The sequence below is a fragment of the Nestor notabilis genome, unplaced genomic scaffold (assembly GCF_000696875.1).
Source record: "Nestor notabilis isolate BGI_N333 unplaced genomic scaffold, ASM69687v1 scaffold7896, whole genome shotgun sequence".
Lineage (NCBI taxonomy): Eukaryota > Metazoa > Chordata > Aves > Psittaciformes > Psittacidae > Nestor > Nestor notabilis.
Window position 1 is genome coordinate 3,693 of NW_009931410.1, and position 16,217 is coordinate 19,909.

The following is a 16,217-nucleotide window of genomic DNA, read 5'->3' on the forward strand; positions in this document are numbered from 1 at the left end:
TCACAGATGAATTAGTGTGCACCACATTTGAGACTTAGCCCTGTTCATAGTTTCTATGGATGGGAAGCTTCTAAACCCAGTCAGTGTCTGGCTGGCTGGCTGGCTGCAGGCTTGCCCATGGGTGAGCACTGCTCCTGGAAGAGGAATCTCATCAAGACATAGTGGATACTCAGAGAATTCAAGGATGCTGTGACTCTGTTGAGAGCTACAGTCACCAAGAATGAGAAGGGTGTGGTGTTGCTCAAGACAGTAATGTTCCACTGGAAGCTTAAGCTGATCTGAACACTTCTCAGCCACGCTCTGCTTCATACATCTGTGCATGAGATTCAGTGGAGAGAGTCTGTTCCCTGGTGAACATACACGCACGTTGTTTGAAGGCAGAACCAATAGCTGAATCTGACCAACACAAGCTTTTTGTGTAGATACAAGCATTGGTTTTGCAGAAATCCTTTCTTGCAGTCCAGGCTCTTGCCTGCCTAGCAGAAGTGGGCACCGCTTCATTCACTGTTCCAGAAACCAGTTTCAACCATGGAAAACCACAACTGCCTTCATGGAAAGAGATCTTTCTCCATAGGAAGAGAAATGAGGAGGCAGAGGTCCTCTCATATCAGCTGCTGGTGGGAAAGAATCCCCTTTACCTGAGCAACAAGGAGCTAGGGCACAACACAGAGCAACCCTGCTCCAAGGCAGGACAAAGACACAGGAGCAGATGATGTTGGTTTAGGCAGCTCAGGCCATTTTTCTTGCCTCCCTCAAGCCAGCCGATGGCTCCGTTGCTTACTTTCATGGACCCAGCAGCATAAGGGAAACAGGGAAGAACATCACTGAACCACTGAGTGGCAAAATGTGTGCTTGCTGGAAAGAAGAACAAAGAATTTCCTGGAGTAATTTGCCTTCTCTGAACAAGCTAGAGTTGCCATGGTTGAGTCTTGAGGAACAGGTGTTTAACCTACGTGAGCCCATATTTGTATTTATGGGACTGTGAAGTTTTGAAACTGGCCTGGAAGGAGAGAAGTGATCATCTATAGTGATAATCTTGTGGGAAAGCTGTCCCTTGGATGCTTCTTGGCCATAAAGGGGGGATTTTTTTCAAAGATGGGAGAGGCAGGCATTGTTGAACCTTAAGGAGCAAAAGAGTGAAGTGGAAAAGTAACTCACATGTGAAAGGACAATGGGAAGCCCCTTTTGAAGCAGACATAAGAAGGTTTAGTCTAGAAGCAAAAGGCACTGGATAAAAAGTGTTAGAATGGAGCTCTAAGTGCTGGTGAACATGCAAGGTAAACAACACAGGAGAGAGGTCTCATTTCACACACAGAAGAAGGAAGCAAGCTAACAGAAGTTGGTGAGATTGAAGGAAAAGAGGACACTACAGGAACATCCGTAAGAACAGCTTTTAAATGGAAATAAAGTTTTCCTCAGCTGCATCATCTGAAACCAGAGAGATATTAGAGAAACTGAGGCACAGAGACATGCACAGTCCCCTCGCAGGCAGGGGTGCAGGAGGCAGAGCCACATCGGCTCCCAGCAGGTACCGCGGAAGCAAGAAGTGTGCACGTTGCATACTGACAACCTTTACATGCATGATCAGAACAGTTACTGGTGTAGGATCCAGACTGTTTCCCTTCTCCCACTTATGCAAGAATCCAGAAGGTGGCAGAATTAGTAAGCAGGTGCTTTATAGAAGAGGCGATGACAATGTTGTCCAGGAAGATCTCTGTGCTGTTTGTCTCTTTTTGACATAGGAATCACCAGATTATAGCACAGAATCCTCCCCACAGCAGGAGATACATACTGACAGGCACTTAAGGATTTGCTGTGCCTGCATCTGCGTTACAGAAGGGCAGCACAAGAGTGGTAGACAACTCCTCCTTGTGATCGTCCATGCTGGGGTATCACAGGAGTTAACCTTTTTGCAGCACTGAGAAACTAGAGCTATTCCTGTGCTTGCCATTGGAACATCTGCTGCAACATTTCTTTCATAAGCAGTGTTGCTTTCAGAACAAAAGGAAGAATTTTCATTTCTTGGGAGCTCTGAGAAACTAACCTGCAGTGTGCTGAGACTGAAGCACGCTAAAAATGGTATTTCTCAGGAATAGGAATGGGATGAGAACCTTAAAGCAATACCCTCTTCTGCAGAGCACAGAACTCACCAGCCCAAATAGAGTAACTGGTTGAAGCTGAGAATTCACAGCCAAACCTCCTCAGACCATAAATGCTAAGACCTGGATATTAAACTTGGAGTGAGAGAGGAACATAACAGCATGGCCACAATTGTTCTTTTATGGGTGTCAAAACATACCCTAAGCCAGAAGATGGTTTGGAAACCAGGCGTTTCTGAGCGAGTCTGAGCAAGCCAAATCTCCTCTAGCACCTCGATGCATGACTGGACGACTTCTTTACTTCTACCCCAAACTATTAAGGCTACTTGGGAAGTTACTGACAGTTGTTACTGAAACTGGATTCAAGTTTTAGAATGCTGAACACCAGTGAAAAGTTGTTCCAAAACTTAGGAATGAGGATGGATAGGAGCACAAAGTCATGTCAGCTATCAGAGTACTGATTACTACCGCACTGTTTTCAGTGTCTTGTTAACCTGGAGGAGGATATTTAGATCTTGCATGCTAACTGTGTTTTAGCCAGCTGGTTTAGTAGCCACTGAAATAACTTACCTGCAAACACCTCCAGCAAAACACGGCTTTTAAAGACATACCTTTTATCTTTGCAGATCATTTGAAGAAGACTATGACACAGATGAAGTCTTATCTCCCCCTGAAACTGGAGACAAGTCAGACAAACTAGTTATCTCAGATCTCTCAGCATAGAGAAATGGAAGACATTTAATCAGTATCTTTCAAACTGGATAGTGTTCTGTCCCGAGACACTTAGGGATTTTTCTTAAGTCCTTCATTGGAGCAATGTGCTTTATTTTGTACACTGTAACTTGAGAACCCCTTTTCTTTTCCTGTGTAATTGCAGTAAGGTAATTTCTATAAAAAGGCTTTTTACAATGTGTTATCATGCACGCTCATTAAAAATGGTGATTGCACCTTGTTTCATTTATACATAAACCCTGTTGTCCCCAGATGTGCAATAAATGCCAGCATCAAATGATTAACTGTAACAACTGCATGCAACATCTACAGTGGTCGTTTCCCAGTCAGTTCAGTCCTGTGCCGTTCTGTCCCCTTGACTTCATACCAGGAGTGACAGAAGAGCTGCCAAATTAGCTTAGTTTAAACGTATGTCTAGAAACCTTTTAAAACCAAGTCACAATGAAGTTCTCTTTCTCAGTGTCCTGGAAACCAAGGCAACATGCCTGCACGTGGGGAGAGGGAAGTCCCCTGGTGTGCTTTAAACCACAAGCTCTTACAGTTGATACTGGACATATTTTACTTGTACGAATGTGTGGACAGTTAAAGCACTACATGATGTAATGTTTCTCTAAGAATTTGATATAGTTAACATCTCTACATAGTCTCCTGTGCGTAAGAGGATCTTCCTCAGGCTAGTGTTTTGTCTCTGTAGAAGTATTCTGTAGTGTATTTACAAAACAAGACATATGCTGCTCAGCTGGTGTGTTGAAACTGCCGTGTCTTGTGGGCACCAGTTCCATCCGTTCCCTGTGTTCTCCTCCTCTTCTGTATTGCTAACCTATAGCCTCCTCCAAGAGACTAAGCTGAGGTAACGAAGAAAAATTCTAACCCTCAGCTCATGTGCTATATTTCTGTTATCAGAGGGATCCTTTAACTAGTAAAGGACTTGGTCTGTAACACTTTCCACCCCGTCTCAGAGAGGAAAGTAACTAATGAATTACTGCTTTAAGTGCAAAAATAACCTTACTTTCCTCATAGAATCACAACTGGTGTCTCTAGTAATAGCACATGCGCTGCTGCTGGAGGTGTTTCTCCATGCTGATGAGCAGCTGTCTGTGATTCAGCACAGAGACAATTATAACGTGTTCTTACCGGTTCTCAATTTTAGCCATCATAGACACAAAAATCGTATCTGGTACTTACCTTCTCCAGATTGGGACAGATTTCAGCTGTCATTTTATTTTAACTGTCATAATTGTGCCCAAATATGTAATGCTTGGCTGGTGTGTATACACTGTATTTCCTCTTACCTCACTGTAAGACTATCAGACTGTGCCTCCTCAGGACATTCCTGCCAAAATACCCAGGAGACAACTGCCAATGCCATGATCAGTTCTTCAAGCAGGCACCTCCTTATTAAAGCCAGAAGCCGTCCAGTTAATAGAGAACTTGTGTATACACACACAGGCTATTAGCTGGGTGTGTTTAGTACATACAGATACTAGCACAATGGAACACTAACCCCTAGATGGTACCTCTGAGTGTTAATAACCAAGTAAGTAATTGGCTGATCACTACAATGCAGCTTCAACTTTTCCAGGAGCCTCTGAAGCACAACGCCTGCCTGCCGATGCCCCGGTGGGATACTCTGCTGCCTGGTAGAGGTTAGTGACTCTCCTCAGGATCAAATTCTGGAAGAGAGGAAGATTGTACTGAGCTTGGAGGTCTATTTTCTTTTTCTTGAACAAGGCTGCTATTTTATCCAGAAGCATAAACACTCCACCCCCCAAGATCCTGGATTTGATACTTGGGAAACTTCTGGATGCCCAGGTTATTAGGAAAAGACACTACAAGGTAACTTCCATTCCATAATAAAAGATGTAAGCAGGAGGGAGCACTCTAACCAAACCAGGCAGGATAAGTTTCTTTGAATGCAGTAAGCACACAAGCAGCTCTGTTCAACACGAGGGTGTTGGAATCACATCTCCATCATGACTATAAGCTTGAGGGGAAAAGCTTTACTGGGGATAATTCCACAAAGGCCCAAATGCAGAAGAAACTAGGCAAGGACCGCAGAAATGACCGTGGGATAGAAGTCATACAACTGCCAGTTGTAACAAGCTCCATCCACTTTGTACCTGAAGGAACCTAGGCCAAGTAGTTCTTCACTTTTCTTCACTGTCTAGATCCAGAGTGGCCTTTTGCTCTTAGTTCGATAAAATTTTACATCTCCCAAAGACAAAGATTCCTCAAAGGAACAAGAAGAACCTGACTCCATTCTAGGCTGAAATTGAACCTCCATATTACATCAGCATTATTAGCTTTTAACTCCATAAGCAGCAGTACTGGAATGTCCAGTTTGCAAATTATGTAAAGCCTCATTCCAGAATAACTTGGTGATTGTCTCTTTAAGTTTTTAACCTGGGATAGCCCTTGTGCCTCAAAGAAAATAAGCTCTCCTAATGCTGCTGTACAGAGTAAGAGAGTAATTCAGGTTGGAAGGAACCTCCACGTGGCTCGAGTCCACCTCCTCATTCAAAGACAGGCCAGCTTCAAGGTTAGAGGAAGTTTCTCAGGACCTTAGCTAGCCAAGTTTTGAAGAATCTCCAGAGATGGTGATCCTACAACCTCTCTGTGTATTACATTTCCTCATTCTCCCTCTGGGAGTTCAGAGCCACATCCTTTTCCAGGAAGGAGCTATATTCCTGGGAATGCACAATTCCATTTTCACACTAGGAGGAAGTCAGATGAAGGAGTTGGGGACTCACCAGTTGGGCAAGTGACACCCTGTTCTCAAGAAGCAGTGTGCTGGGATGCAGACACGGCCCTTGGTGGCCTGAAGAGCTGGTTCTCCAGCATCGCCTGGTGCATCGCCCTCTTGGTTTGGCACTTCTGTTCTTGCTGGTTGTGCCCCAAGTGCACTGCTGCTGTTCACCACTTCACAATACTTTGTCTTGCTCCTCGTACACCTTTTGCAGAGGGGCTTTAACTCAACCCATCAAATCAGTTCAGCCTTCCATCTCACACCACACCAGTCTGCCTGAACTGGTGCCTTTTTCTGAAGAAGTTGGTAAAAATTACCTGTTACCTTTTCAAGGTTTGACTTCAGTCAATTCAGACAAGCTTGTAGCTGCTCTCCTGAGCCCTTTGGTCCCCAAACCCAAGGCCTTCTCTTCTACAAACAGAGGTTCACTGCTGCTATGACAAAGTAAAGAGATTCTAAACCCAGGAAGCTAATAAAAGAAAAAACCCCAAAACCCATTTAAAGCAAGTTTTTACCCTATATGTGACTATAAGGACAAGCTACAGCCACCACTGCTAGCATTGGTATCAGTGCAAAACTGGCAGTGATTCATACTATTTACTCCAAGAGCAGAAATCCATTCTCCCTCACTAATACCTTTGAAAATAACGACCATTCAGCAGCCACAGCTGAATTAAAGGAGATATTCTACACCCCATTGGTGAGTTAGCCCTGTCCACAGCTCTTCTGGATGGGAGGTTTCTAAGTCTGCAGTATATAAAGCAAGGTAATTTTGGGAGATCCTGTCCTACTTCTTAGCTTTTCTTTCTGGGATAGTCCAAACATAAGACCACCAGGATCTTTGTGAACACAGGCACCTGAACCAGCTCAGCTTCCATAGAGGCCAGCTTCAGAGGTCAGCAAGCACTCCAGAATGAAGCAACCCCAAGGATCACCGTACAGAAAACTTGTAGGAGTCCACTTTGCTCTGACTTTCCCTCCATCCCCAACTGCCAACACCACTTTAGATGTTGCATACCTTTAAAGACAGGTCATGCAGTGTTCATTGTGAACCCAGCTCAGGCTGAAGTCTTCGGAGCTGGATTCCTTTTCCCTTACAAGTAGCCAGAAAAGTGAGTAAAATTCAGTTTTGCATGATAAAAACAAAATACCCTTTTGTTTATTTGTTCTCTCTAGTCTGCTTTTGTCTGGCAAAGTCCTGTGTCCTTACAAAACCCTTGCTCTTTATCTATGTATTTGCAAGTATTTTGTCTGCAGTACTAAGATTGGAGATACGGCTCAATACAACCACGGTTCCTGCTGCAACGGTACTAGCTTGATTTGTTTTTCTTCTATAATCTCAGCAGTAATTGCTGCATGAGTTTTCCTCAGCAAACCTGGCACTGACACAGGTCCCCTCCTGCGGCCTGCCACCGAGCGGCAGTGCTGCAAAACAGACACGGATAGCAAAAGAAATCCCAGTCAGGCTCCAGCTTACAGGAAACACCATGGAAAACCTTCCTGCTCTTCTGAACTAAGGATTTAAGAAGGGTGACCTGAGATACTCTCACCAAGGTACTGTGCTTGCTTCCGAAACAAAATAGGCCTGAAAGGCCAAACAAAAAAAGGTCACTAAAGTGTCATTTTAATGATAAGTGTTTTTGGAGGACAGCGTTTCTAAATCACAGTATCTTCAGTCTATGCAATCAAAAATGAACCTCAGTAAAGAGCATGAGCTACTGTAAGATAAACATGCAAACAGTGCTTAACCCTTGTGTTCTGAGCTCTTCTATCACTGGGTGATGGGTTTAGAAACGGAGTATTTAATAATAAAGGTTCTCATACTTTGTAAAAGTAGTTCAGAGACATTTTGTGCTGGCATGGTTTGAACTTTGTATTTTTACTTTTTCTTCTTTTTTGGCAAATAAAGGACTTTTGAATTCAAAGTACAAACCCTGCTCGGTGGGGTGGGGCAGTGTTACTGTTCACTTCACCTCTGGCTGTTGCTGAGTTTATGCCATCCAGTTACCTGTCAGCAAGCCTGCCAATGCCAAAATTCAAGGCTTGCCTCCCAGAAATACTGGGGCAAAGCAGTGTGACCATCATTAATAGTTCAGACCAAAGAAGATGTGTTCACAACATTCTCAGTACCACGTAAAGTGGTAGTATGTACCTTTCAGAGGGAATTTCATCAGCTGTGCCATATACTGGGAATTATTCTAACATGCAAAGCCACTCTTCTTGCCATTTCACTTCTCGGTTAGTTACCAAAAGGGGTTTTTCTAATCAATGTAATTTGTATAAACATTAATGGCAGGGAGGTGCCTCTTGCGTCATGTAAAAAGTAGCTTTTATTCTGGATCACGCCAGAATCCTTGAGTGATTCATGTGCCACATCTGTATGATCTCTTCCTTGGAAGTCTGTCAGTGTTCCATTGAACAGGCAGCTCCTTGCCCTGTCATAAGTACCTGCGTGAATGAACTACTGGAAGAGCAGCAAGGTCAACACAATCCAAGTGTCATTTCCAGCTTTGTTTCCATGTCCCTCCTCCCTCCAGGATTTAATCCCAACCACTGATTTCACTTGATACGTGGGAAGAGCCTTCCCACTCAAAATGAAAACTTAGATGTCTTCTCTTCCTTGAAAAAGCATCTTCCACATGTTCAGGGCAAGAGCACCAGACTAATTTGGTACCACTACACATGACCAGAAGTCCAGAAGGAGCTCTGTTCTTCCCATATTTGCAACACACTTTCAGGAAGGAAGCCTCCCACGGCAACACATTTGATGAATTGCTTTTTCTTTCTGATGCAGCTCTACCAACTACAGGATTTTAATAAAGATTGGAAGTTAATCACTGTCTTTAAGTAGATTGGGAAGAAAGCTGAAATATCACACACTTCCTATATGAAAAGAAACCCCCAAGCAGCTTTCTAACGCTGAGAAGGGTTCCCAGCTCTAGAGCCTGCAGGAGGAACACGCACCAGCCCAGGCCAGGCTAAGCTGGAGCTAAAGTGCCCCTTGACTGCTCTCCATGAGTGATTCCCAGCATACAAGCAGCAAGGAGCAAGTCCTTGCTGTGGGCTACATTGGGCTGAGTTTCCACTCAACTCTCTTTGACCACAACTGAGGCTGGAAGGTCCCACACAGTACTATTGCTATAAACCAGAAACTAAAGCTTTTCAGAGTGCAGTTACTTTCAGCAACATTACGATCCATTCCATTGCTCAGCTTATTTAAGAACAGCTAGCCAGGAGGTTAAGAAAACCAAACCAAGCCAACCCTAATTTAAACAATTACAGAATTAGTCATCAACGGACTAAGTGGTATTTAAACAGTAAGTTCAACATATGCCACACTGATGCCCTCAGCAGTTGCAAAATAGAATTAGAAAACTAACATTTATTAAATCAATTTGAATTTTAATATACATTTCAAGAACGTGGCAGCATAAAAGGAAATGTTTTTAGAAACAACCTGAATCTACCATTTGCAGTTTTACATTAATGATCAGGGCTCTCCTGTCGATGGTTCCAAAACACGCTTGACCTAAATTCTCCAACTTTTGGTACCACATTTAATGCAGCAGTGAGATAGTAAAGATTCCAAGTACTCCCACATTTCTGGAGCAAAGGTACTATGTATTTCATTTAATGAAAGTCCTAATAAATGTACCATCAACAATCTCAGCAAAACTTTTACAGCTCTGCAAAAGCATTCAGAAACAACCCACACTGTGCAGTTCACTCCCCTTAAAATCAGACTCTGGTTCAGCTACTTTTCTTACATGTAGTGAACTAATAAAGAGATTTACATTAGTAGGTCACCATCAAACCACCAAGTTAGAAAATGGTAGGATCCTTTTGGGTCAACACAAAAATCACATACAAGTTTAACTAAATACATTTTAATAGGACATCGTTAAATCTCATTCATGAGGGCTAAAAAACACAGATCCTGGGTACTTGGGTTGGCAAATAAAGACAAGAATACTAAGAAGCATTTTCCACCATTTACTCATTATCAAAAATATTTTTCAACTCTTCTTGCAAAACAAAAACAAAAAAAAAAGTACAGACTGGACACGTACATCACATTTTTCTTCCTATGGCTTTAACCCCCCACCCTACCCACCCCACGAAAAAGACGGGGGGAGAAACAAACCAAAACCAACAAAAAGATCTGACCACATTCACAGAGAATGACACCACGGTACACTACAAAACAAAAGGAGGTGTCATTTGTGTCCAAAGGTTTTTGCTTATTTCTTAGGTGAGGAACCATCATTGTACATGCTTTGTGCCAAATCAAAACCACCTCACATTAGGTCAGAAAGCGCCGCGGGGTTCACTGCATGAGTAAAAGCAAAGGTGGAAGCAGTAAAGTAACTCAGAAAAAAAAATCACATACTATTTAACATGCTGCCGAAACAGGAATTAACTTTTAAATCAGAAGGTAATGTTTTGTGTTCTAGTCAGCCCATGTTTCATTTGTGCTGTATCATTCAAAGAGGATAAATTGCCACTTTCATAAAGTAAAATGACTTTTTTAGGCTGCCAACGAAGCCCTAGATGCAAGACTAAGTTCTGCTTGTACTCTTCTTATTCAGGGATTACACTGACATGAACTCTTTTGCATACAGCTCAATTCCTACAAAGACACTCTCATTTTAACACTTTGACAACTTTGTAGGATTTTTCCATTTTGGAGTCCTTCAGTCTATGGTGGAAAGCACTGACCTTTGAAAGCTGCTTTCAACGCATTCGCAAAAAATGAGATAGATTCTGGGTAGAGTTTTATTGTAGCTTGTTCTGTCTAATAAACATCCGAAATACTCAACCTTAGATACCAATGGATCCTCTGCCCTAACTGAGAGATGATACCTATCAGTGAAGAACTACCCTCAAGGGGATAGGTCCCAGGTCTCTTGTGGTACAAACTTCATCAGACAAACAGCGGCCACCCCAGTGGGGATAACTGCTGTGGAAGTCTCCCTGTATCCCAGGCACTGAATGGTACTACTAAAACTTGAGTCTTCTTTGTGTACAAGTAATTTTCTCACCTCGGTCAAAATAGTCAGGAACATGACCTGTGGAACTGTCAAGAAAAAAAAGATGATGTTTGTTAACGGGGACTCACCGTTCATATCTGACCAACTGAGCTTCCTGATCCTCCTCTGGAGCCTGAGCTGCTTTTTGGGCAATAAGCTTTCTCAATATATGTACTTATCTTGTTTTATCTTGAAGTTGTTCTGCAGAGTAGATAACCAATTCTCACAGGCAGACATTATCTACCCCTTTCAGACTGTATTCTCCAGCTCAGGGCTGCACCTCCTACAGGAATAGCAGGTTATTTTCTAGTAATGGTGACAATAACTAATCAATAATTATTTTTCTACACCGTAATCTAGCACAGTTTAGATGGACTAACTAGATACCACTTTCTACATTTAAGCAGAAGCTTTGACTGAGCACAAAGCATGACCAAGTACAATGAGGTTAATATACTCCTTGCCAAAGATCTTGTGATAAAATCATTTACATCAGCAATTGATCTCAAACTATGAGGTGCTGTAAGAACTAAAAACAGTTTTAGGGTAACTCCTCCATTTTCTGCAACTATTTCCCAGACACTAATACACATAACATAGCAATGAAAAACACTTGATACAAGTGATCTAAACGCAGGAGCTCCAGCAAGTTAAACAGAACCATAGCTGCCTTAAAACTGTAGCAGTTCCCCTACTGATGGCAGGGAAAAGAAAGAAAGATTCAACAGTCATATCTCATGTCTATAGCTTCATCCAAACTTTTATCATCGTGTGTACTGGCAGCTAAAAACGTCGTTACTGGTGACCCTGTCACATTGATTACACTGGTGCTTGTGCTGGCATTGCGCACCGCAATGCTTGTCACATTAATGCCCAAAGTAAGCCTAGTCTGCTCCAAGGCCTTTTCTGGCACTGCAAATGCCTCCAGCTTCTTCTCCCCATTAGCCATGTATGAGTTTTGGCAGCCACGGCATATGCAGTCAAGGCAGGCTTTGCGGTTAGAATAGCAAGGGCAGCGTTGGCCACGGCATGTAAGAACACTTGGATTTTGGGTGGCACGACCACATTTACACCCTTTCTTTTCTTGTGGCTTTTTGTACACAGTTTTTGTTGGGCTTCCCGGCATAACGTTACTGCTAGGAACTTTCTCCTTTGCTTTGTCTTTTGTTTTCAGCACCCCTGGTTTGGCTTTCGGGTGAGATTTCTTAGGGGCATGTTCCAAATTCTTTTTCATGCTTTTGTTAGACAGGAGCACAGTTTTGCTTATTTTGGGAGTGGTGCCTCCATTAGGTACAGTGGCAATAGGCTGCAAAGACATTTTATTTTCCTGTTTCACTGTTACAGGAGCTGATGCTCCCAGTGTTGGGCCACAGATGATGCTGGAAATAGGTAGAGGTTGCACTTTTTCACTGTCGCTTTCTGAACGAGACCTCTTTCTGTTTAACTTCACTACCTTGGGCGTCGCTGCTGTACAGGAGATGCCGTGAGGAGAAGCGTCTGTGGACATGAAAATGTTATGGCTAAGAGGAGGGGGAGAAAGCTGCAGGAAAGGGCCGTTAGTCACGTTTGCTTCCAAGCTGGGCTGCAAATTAGAATCACAGACTTCAGTATTTGAAACGGTCTCTAAGCTCCGGAGAACCTCCTCAACGCTAAGGAGAAGCGAGCCCCCTGGTTTTATGTCTTCACTGAAACTGCAGATGTCGATGCCTGTCGTACACAAGTCACTAGTGGAAACTGTATCGCACACAGGCTGCAGGCTGCTGGAGATGTCCTCAGTCTTTATATACTCTCCAGTACTACAGACATCAATTGTGTTTGCATGTTCAGGAGAAGGAATATTCACTCCAAGTTTATCTACCGAAAGCCCATTACAATTGGGCAACCCGTTGATAACGGAACCTCTAATATCGATGTTGTGTGTGCTTTCAGGGATCGATGTAAAACTAGGTGGAGGCTCAGTTGTGAGTTCTGAGGTTGAAGGTACTGGGGAATGTGTCAAACACAAAGCCAAGGCCGTATCAGAAGATTTGTCTGTCTCTTCATGGAGTGGCGATCCATCTTTGAGCAAAGCCAAAAGATCTGCAGAACAATCAACTGCCTGGATAATATCTCGTGCCAGTGGAGTTTGTGTTATGTATTCGCAGAGTTTCTTATAGCAGTTCACTAAGATGCTTAGTTGCTTATTCTCCTCAAACTGTTCATAGTCCTTGCACCAGCTACATGATGGTTTCATCATCATCTTCTTGCCTTTACACGTTTTGCAGACATAATGCTGACATGTGGAGTTGGTAGGAGCAATAGGGTCTTGTAGCAAATTCCCTAAGGAAAGAAGAGAGAGAAAGATTACACTGGACCCAAGGCATGTTTCTGGGATAGTATGGGATGAATTTTTTGTACTACCAAAGCAAAATACCCTGAAAATATTCAGTAGGTCAAAAGCAAACACACCATCCAAGTAAAAATGTTCACAGCTGCCATTATCTGGTTTTAAAACAACATTAAAAAAAAAAAAAAAAAAAACAAACAAAAAAACCACAACGGAAGAAAACCATCACACCATCATTTGTTGTGCTGCTACAGCCTTCAGAAACCTCTCAACTAAACCACTACCAAAGGCCTTGTCCCCTTCAGCAGTTTCTGCCACTGAAACTTGTTAAAACACACAAGATTTCTATGACTTTACCAAAACTGCTACAATAAACTCCCATGAAGAGCTACTGCAGAGATTGTAAAGAAATTAGTGAAAACAAATGGCAATGGAGCAGAGGGAAACCTCTAAAAGGAATGTGAAAATGATGAAATCCCAACCCCAAAAGGAAAGAAGACACAGCAGACTTTGGTTTACTTCTCATTTAGCTGGGACTAAAAATAGAGCCTAGCTTTGTGTCAGTCATTGCAATGAATACAGCACAGAGTTTCTAACTCTGTACACAACAGCAGTTAAATGAATCCCATAAACTCTTATAAACACTGAATTAAACCACCTAGTAATACAAAGGGCAGGGGGGAAGAATACTATATTGCTCTGTAATTGACTGTGCCAAACTAGAAGGTGCAACAAGGCGACTCCTACCACATCCTGGGGAGTGGTGGCTCCTGGTTTTCCCATTCACAGCCATGTATCAGTGAAATAATCCTTAACATAGTGGTACTGTCACAGCCATGATGCTTAAATGCTTTAAGGTGTCAACAACAGCTCACGGCCTAGGTAGGAGTGAAGAACTCGGAAAGGATTTTCTCCAAGATCTTCCTGTTAAGAATAAAATACTAATAAAAATCAGTTGCTAAAGGAATCGACACACCTGACAGCACAGGGAGTGTCAGACACCCAGTGCTGACAACCTGGCAGGTTATGTCCCCAGATCTCTGAAACTGTAAAAACCTGGAAAAATGTTTTGGGTTTTATCTTAAGAAGAAACCAAATAACACATAAGGATAAAGTATGAAAGAACAGAGGTACCTGAAATTCTGTATACAAATAATCTGAGTAGTAACTATATCCAGAAATGACAGTGTCGCTTTGCTATTTCTAACTGGCTCTAGGCCAGAAAGATGTTCTAACACCTAAATTAAATTTCAGAGTATCTATAGGCATCTACAGCAACAGGTTTCCCCTCCTTTCCAAGCAGATTTCCAGCTTTGATCAGACCTTTCTCCCCATAAGGAGCCTTTCACAAGCAGCAGTGAATTCTCACCCAGATTTTTCCAAAGTGAAAACAATGCTGCTACGAACACATGAATACAATTAAACCATTTGGGAAGAGAAAGCAAAGTGCATATATTGAAACAGACCGAGATTAAAAAAAAAAAAAACAAAACAAACATATCAAATGTAAAGATACTTTCCTTCAGCACTCACTTGCCAAGGAAATTTTAATTACACAGTCCTGTAACCAACTGTCCTGACAGTGTGTTGAAGGCCTGTTATTAACTGGACCTAGTTGAGTTGCCTAAGTTACCAGCTACAGAATAAACCCCATCCTTTCTACCTTGTATTATGTTAGTCAAGAATCTAGGCCCTCAGGTAGAAGAGCAAGACACACTATACTAACCCGTGGCTGTAACAGCACTTACAATACAAAACTTGTTCCTCACTCTGTAGCTATTCCGAAAAGTTCCTCATCCTTTCCCAACCTTTTCACTGTTCAAACCACTTTTGAAAATTCAACTTTGTGCATTAGCACAGTAATTCTGTGACTCCTGCATTCCATGACTGAGCAGACTATCCCGATTTCCCTCTGAAATCTCAATTCCCTGGTACCTCTTTGGGAAAGGGCTGCTCCAGGCCTCCATTTGAGCTGTCTTTCAGTAGAGTGGCTTCATGTGAACTGGTTTTTGATGACTTCAGCACTGACTCTTGTTGCTCATTATGTTGTATTTTTTTTTATAATTGGAGAGAAAACATACTGGTTTAAGAAGTTGGCCAGTGGCACCCAGCACACATCTACACAGTGCCAAACACTGGGAACTGTCATTACTGTGCACCTGGAACAGTGGCCACAGGGCAACGTGCAGTATTTGAACAAACCAACTGAAAGCAGCACAGGAGGAGCACTGAAGAGGGGAGACTATAGAACAGAGGAAGTTCAAAGCACAATTCTAGCAATACTTGATAGGAATTGTGCTTCTCAATCAGAGCCAAGGTATTTAGCTTTTCTTTGCTGACCTTGTGAGGAAGGGCTGACCAAAGAAGAGTGACTCCACAAGACCCTACCATGAGAAGCAGTAACAAACCACTCTTCAAGTTAAGCAGTGAAGATTTAAAGCCAACAGGTGGAACATGAAGCCACATAATCCAACCTGCAGTGAAAATTCTTAATTTCTTTTAAAAGTTCCCCTTAAATGATACTATGTAAGCAGCAACACAAGCAGAGATGTCCACCATGGTCTTGTGAGAAAACTCCCTAACTCCCATGGGAAAAAGAAAGTATTTAAATCACATTAGATGGTTTCCAAAGTCACATCCTTCAGCAGAAGGAGTTCCCAAAGAACTTCCTTCCTGGATCTTTGAGTCTTTCCAGCAGGACAAGCAGAAAGCCATGCCCTGACCAACGCAGGAGACAAACACACCAAACGCTCGTTCATTTAATGCTTTCAGACGTCAGAAGTCACCATACAAGTACATGCATCCACAGCACTTCCAGGACCAAAAGGCCACCAGCATTACACCCAATGCAGCAGAGCAGTTATGTGCTCCTTCGTCCATCTTTAGCATCATCATAAGTAGCAGAAGGAGACTAAGGATGAGTTACGATGATCAGTGCTTCACAGATTATGAAGCACTTCAGGGATGAGACCAAATAAACAATATACCAATTTTACTTTTAATTAGATGAAAAAAAAGTCATCACCAACTGTGCATTTTATTTCTCCCAAAATAAATTTGGCTGGAACTGTTGAATGGGTATGAATGCTAAAAAAGGATACTGAAAAATTTAGATTTCCAGAAGCTCTGAGGATAAAAACCCAAACAGACGGAGAGACAAGATAAAACACTTCACATGCTCTCACTGAAGGAAAGAACAGGGCGAGTTACTCTTGGTAAATGCCAGGCAACCTACATGAGAGAGACATTAGGAATGCCTGTGCTGTGGGAGTATTTTCAGCTTC

The 16,217-nt window shown here is 42.5% G+C and overlaps 1 protein-coding gene across 1 annotated transcript; it reads right to left on the reverse strand.

Annotated features, from left to right (window-relative positions):
- Positions 1 to 10,851: 10,851 nt before the first annotated feature.
- Positions 10,852 to 13,096, reverse strand: MSL2 (male-specific lethal 2 homolog (Drosophila)). The gene has a single exon (XM_010015872.1). The coding sequence runs from the start codon at positions 12,844 to 12,846 to the stop codon at positions 11,329 to 11,331; it is 1,518 nt and encodes a 505-aa protein (XP_010014174.1). The 5' UTR covers positions 12,847 to 13,096; the 3' UTR covers positions 10,852 to 11,328.
- Between the last annotated feature and the right edge of the window lie 3,121 nt (positions 13,097 to 16,217).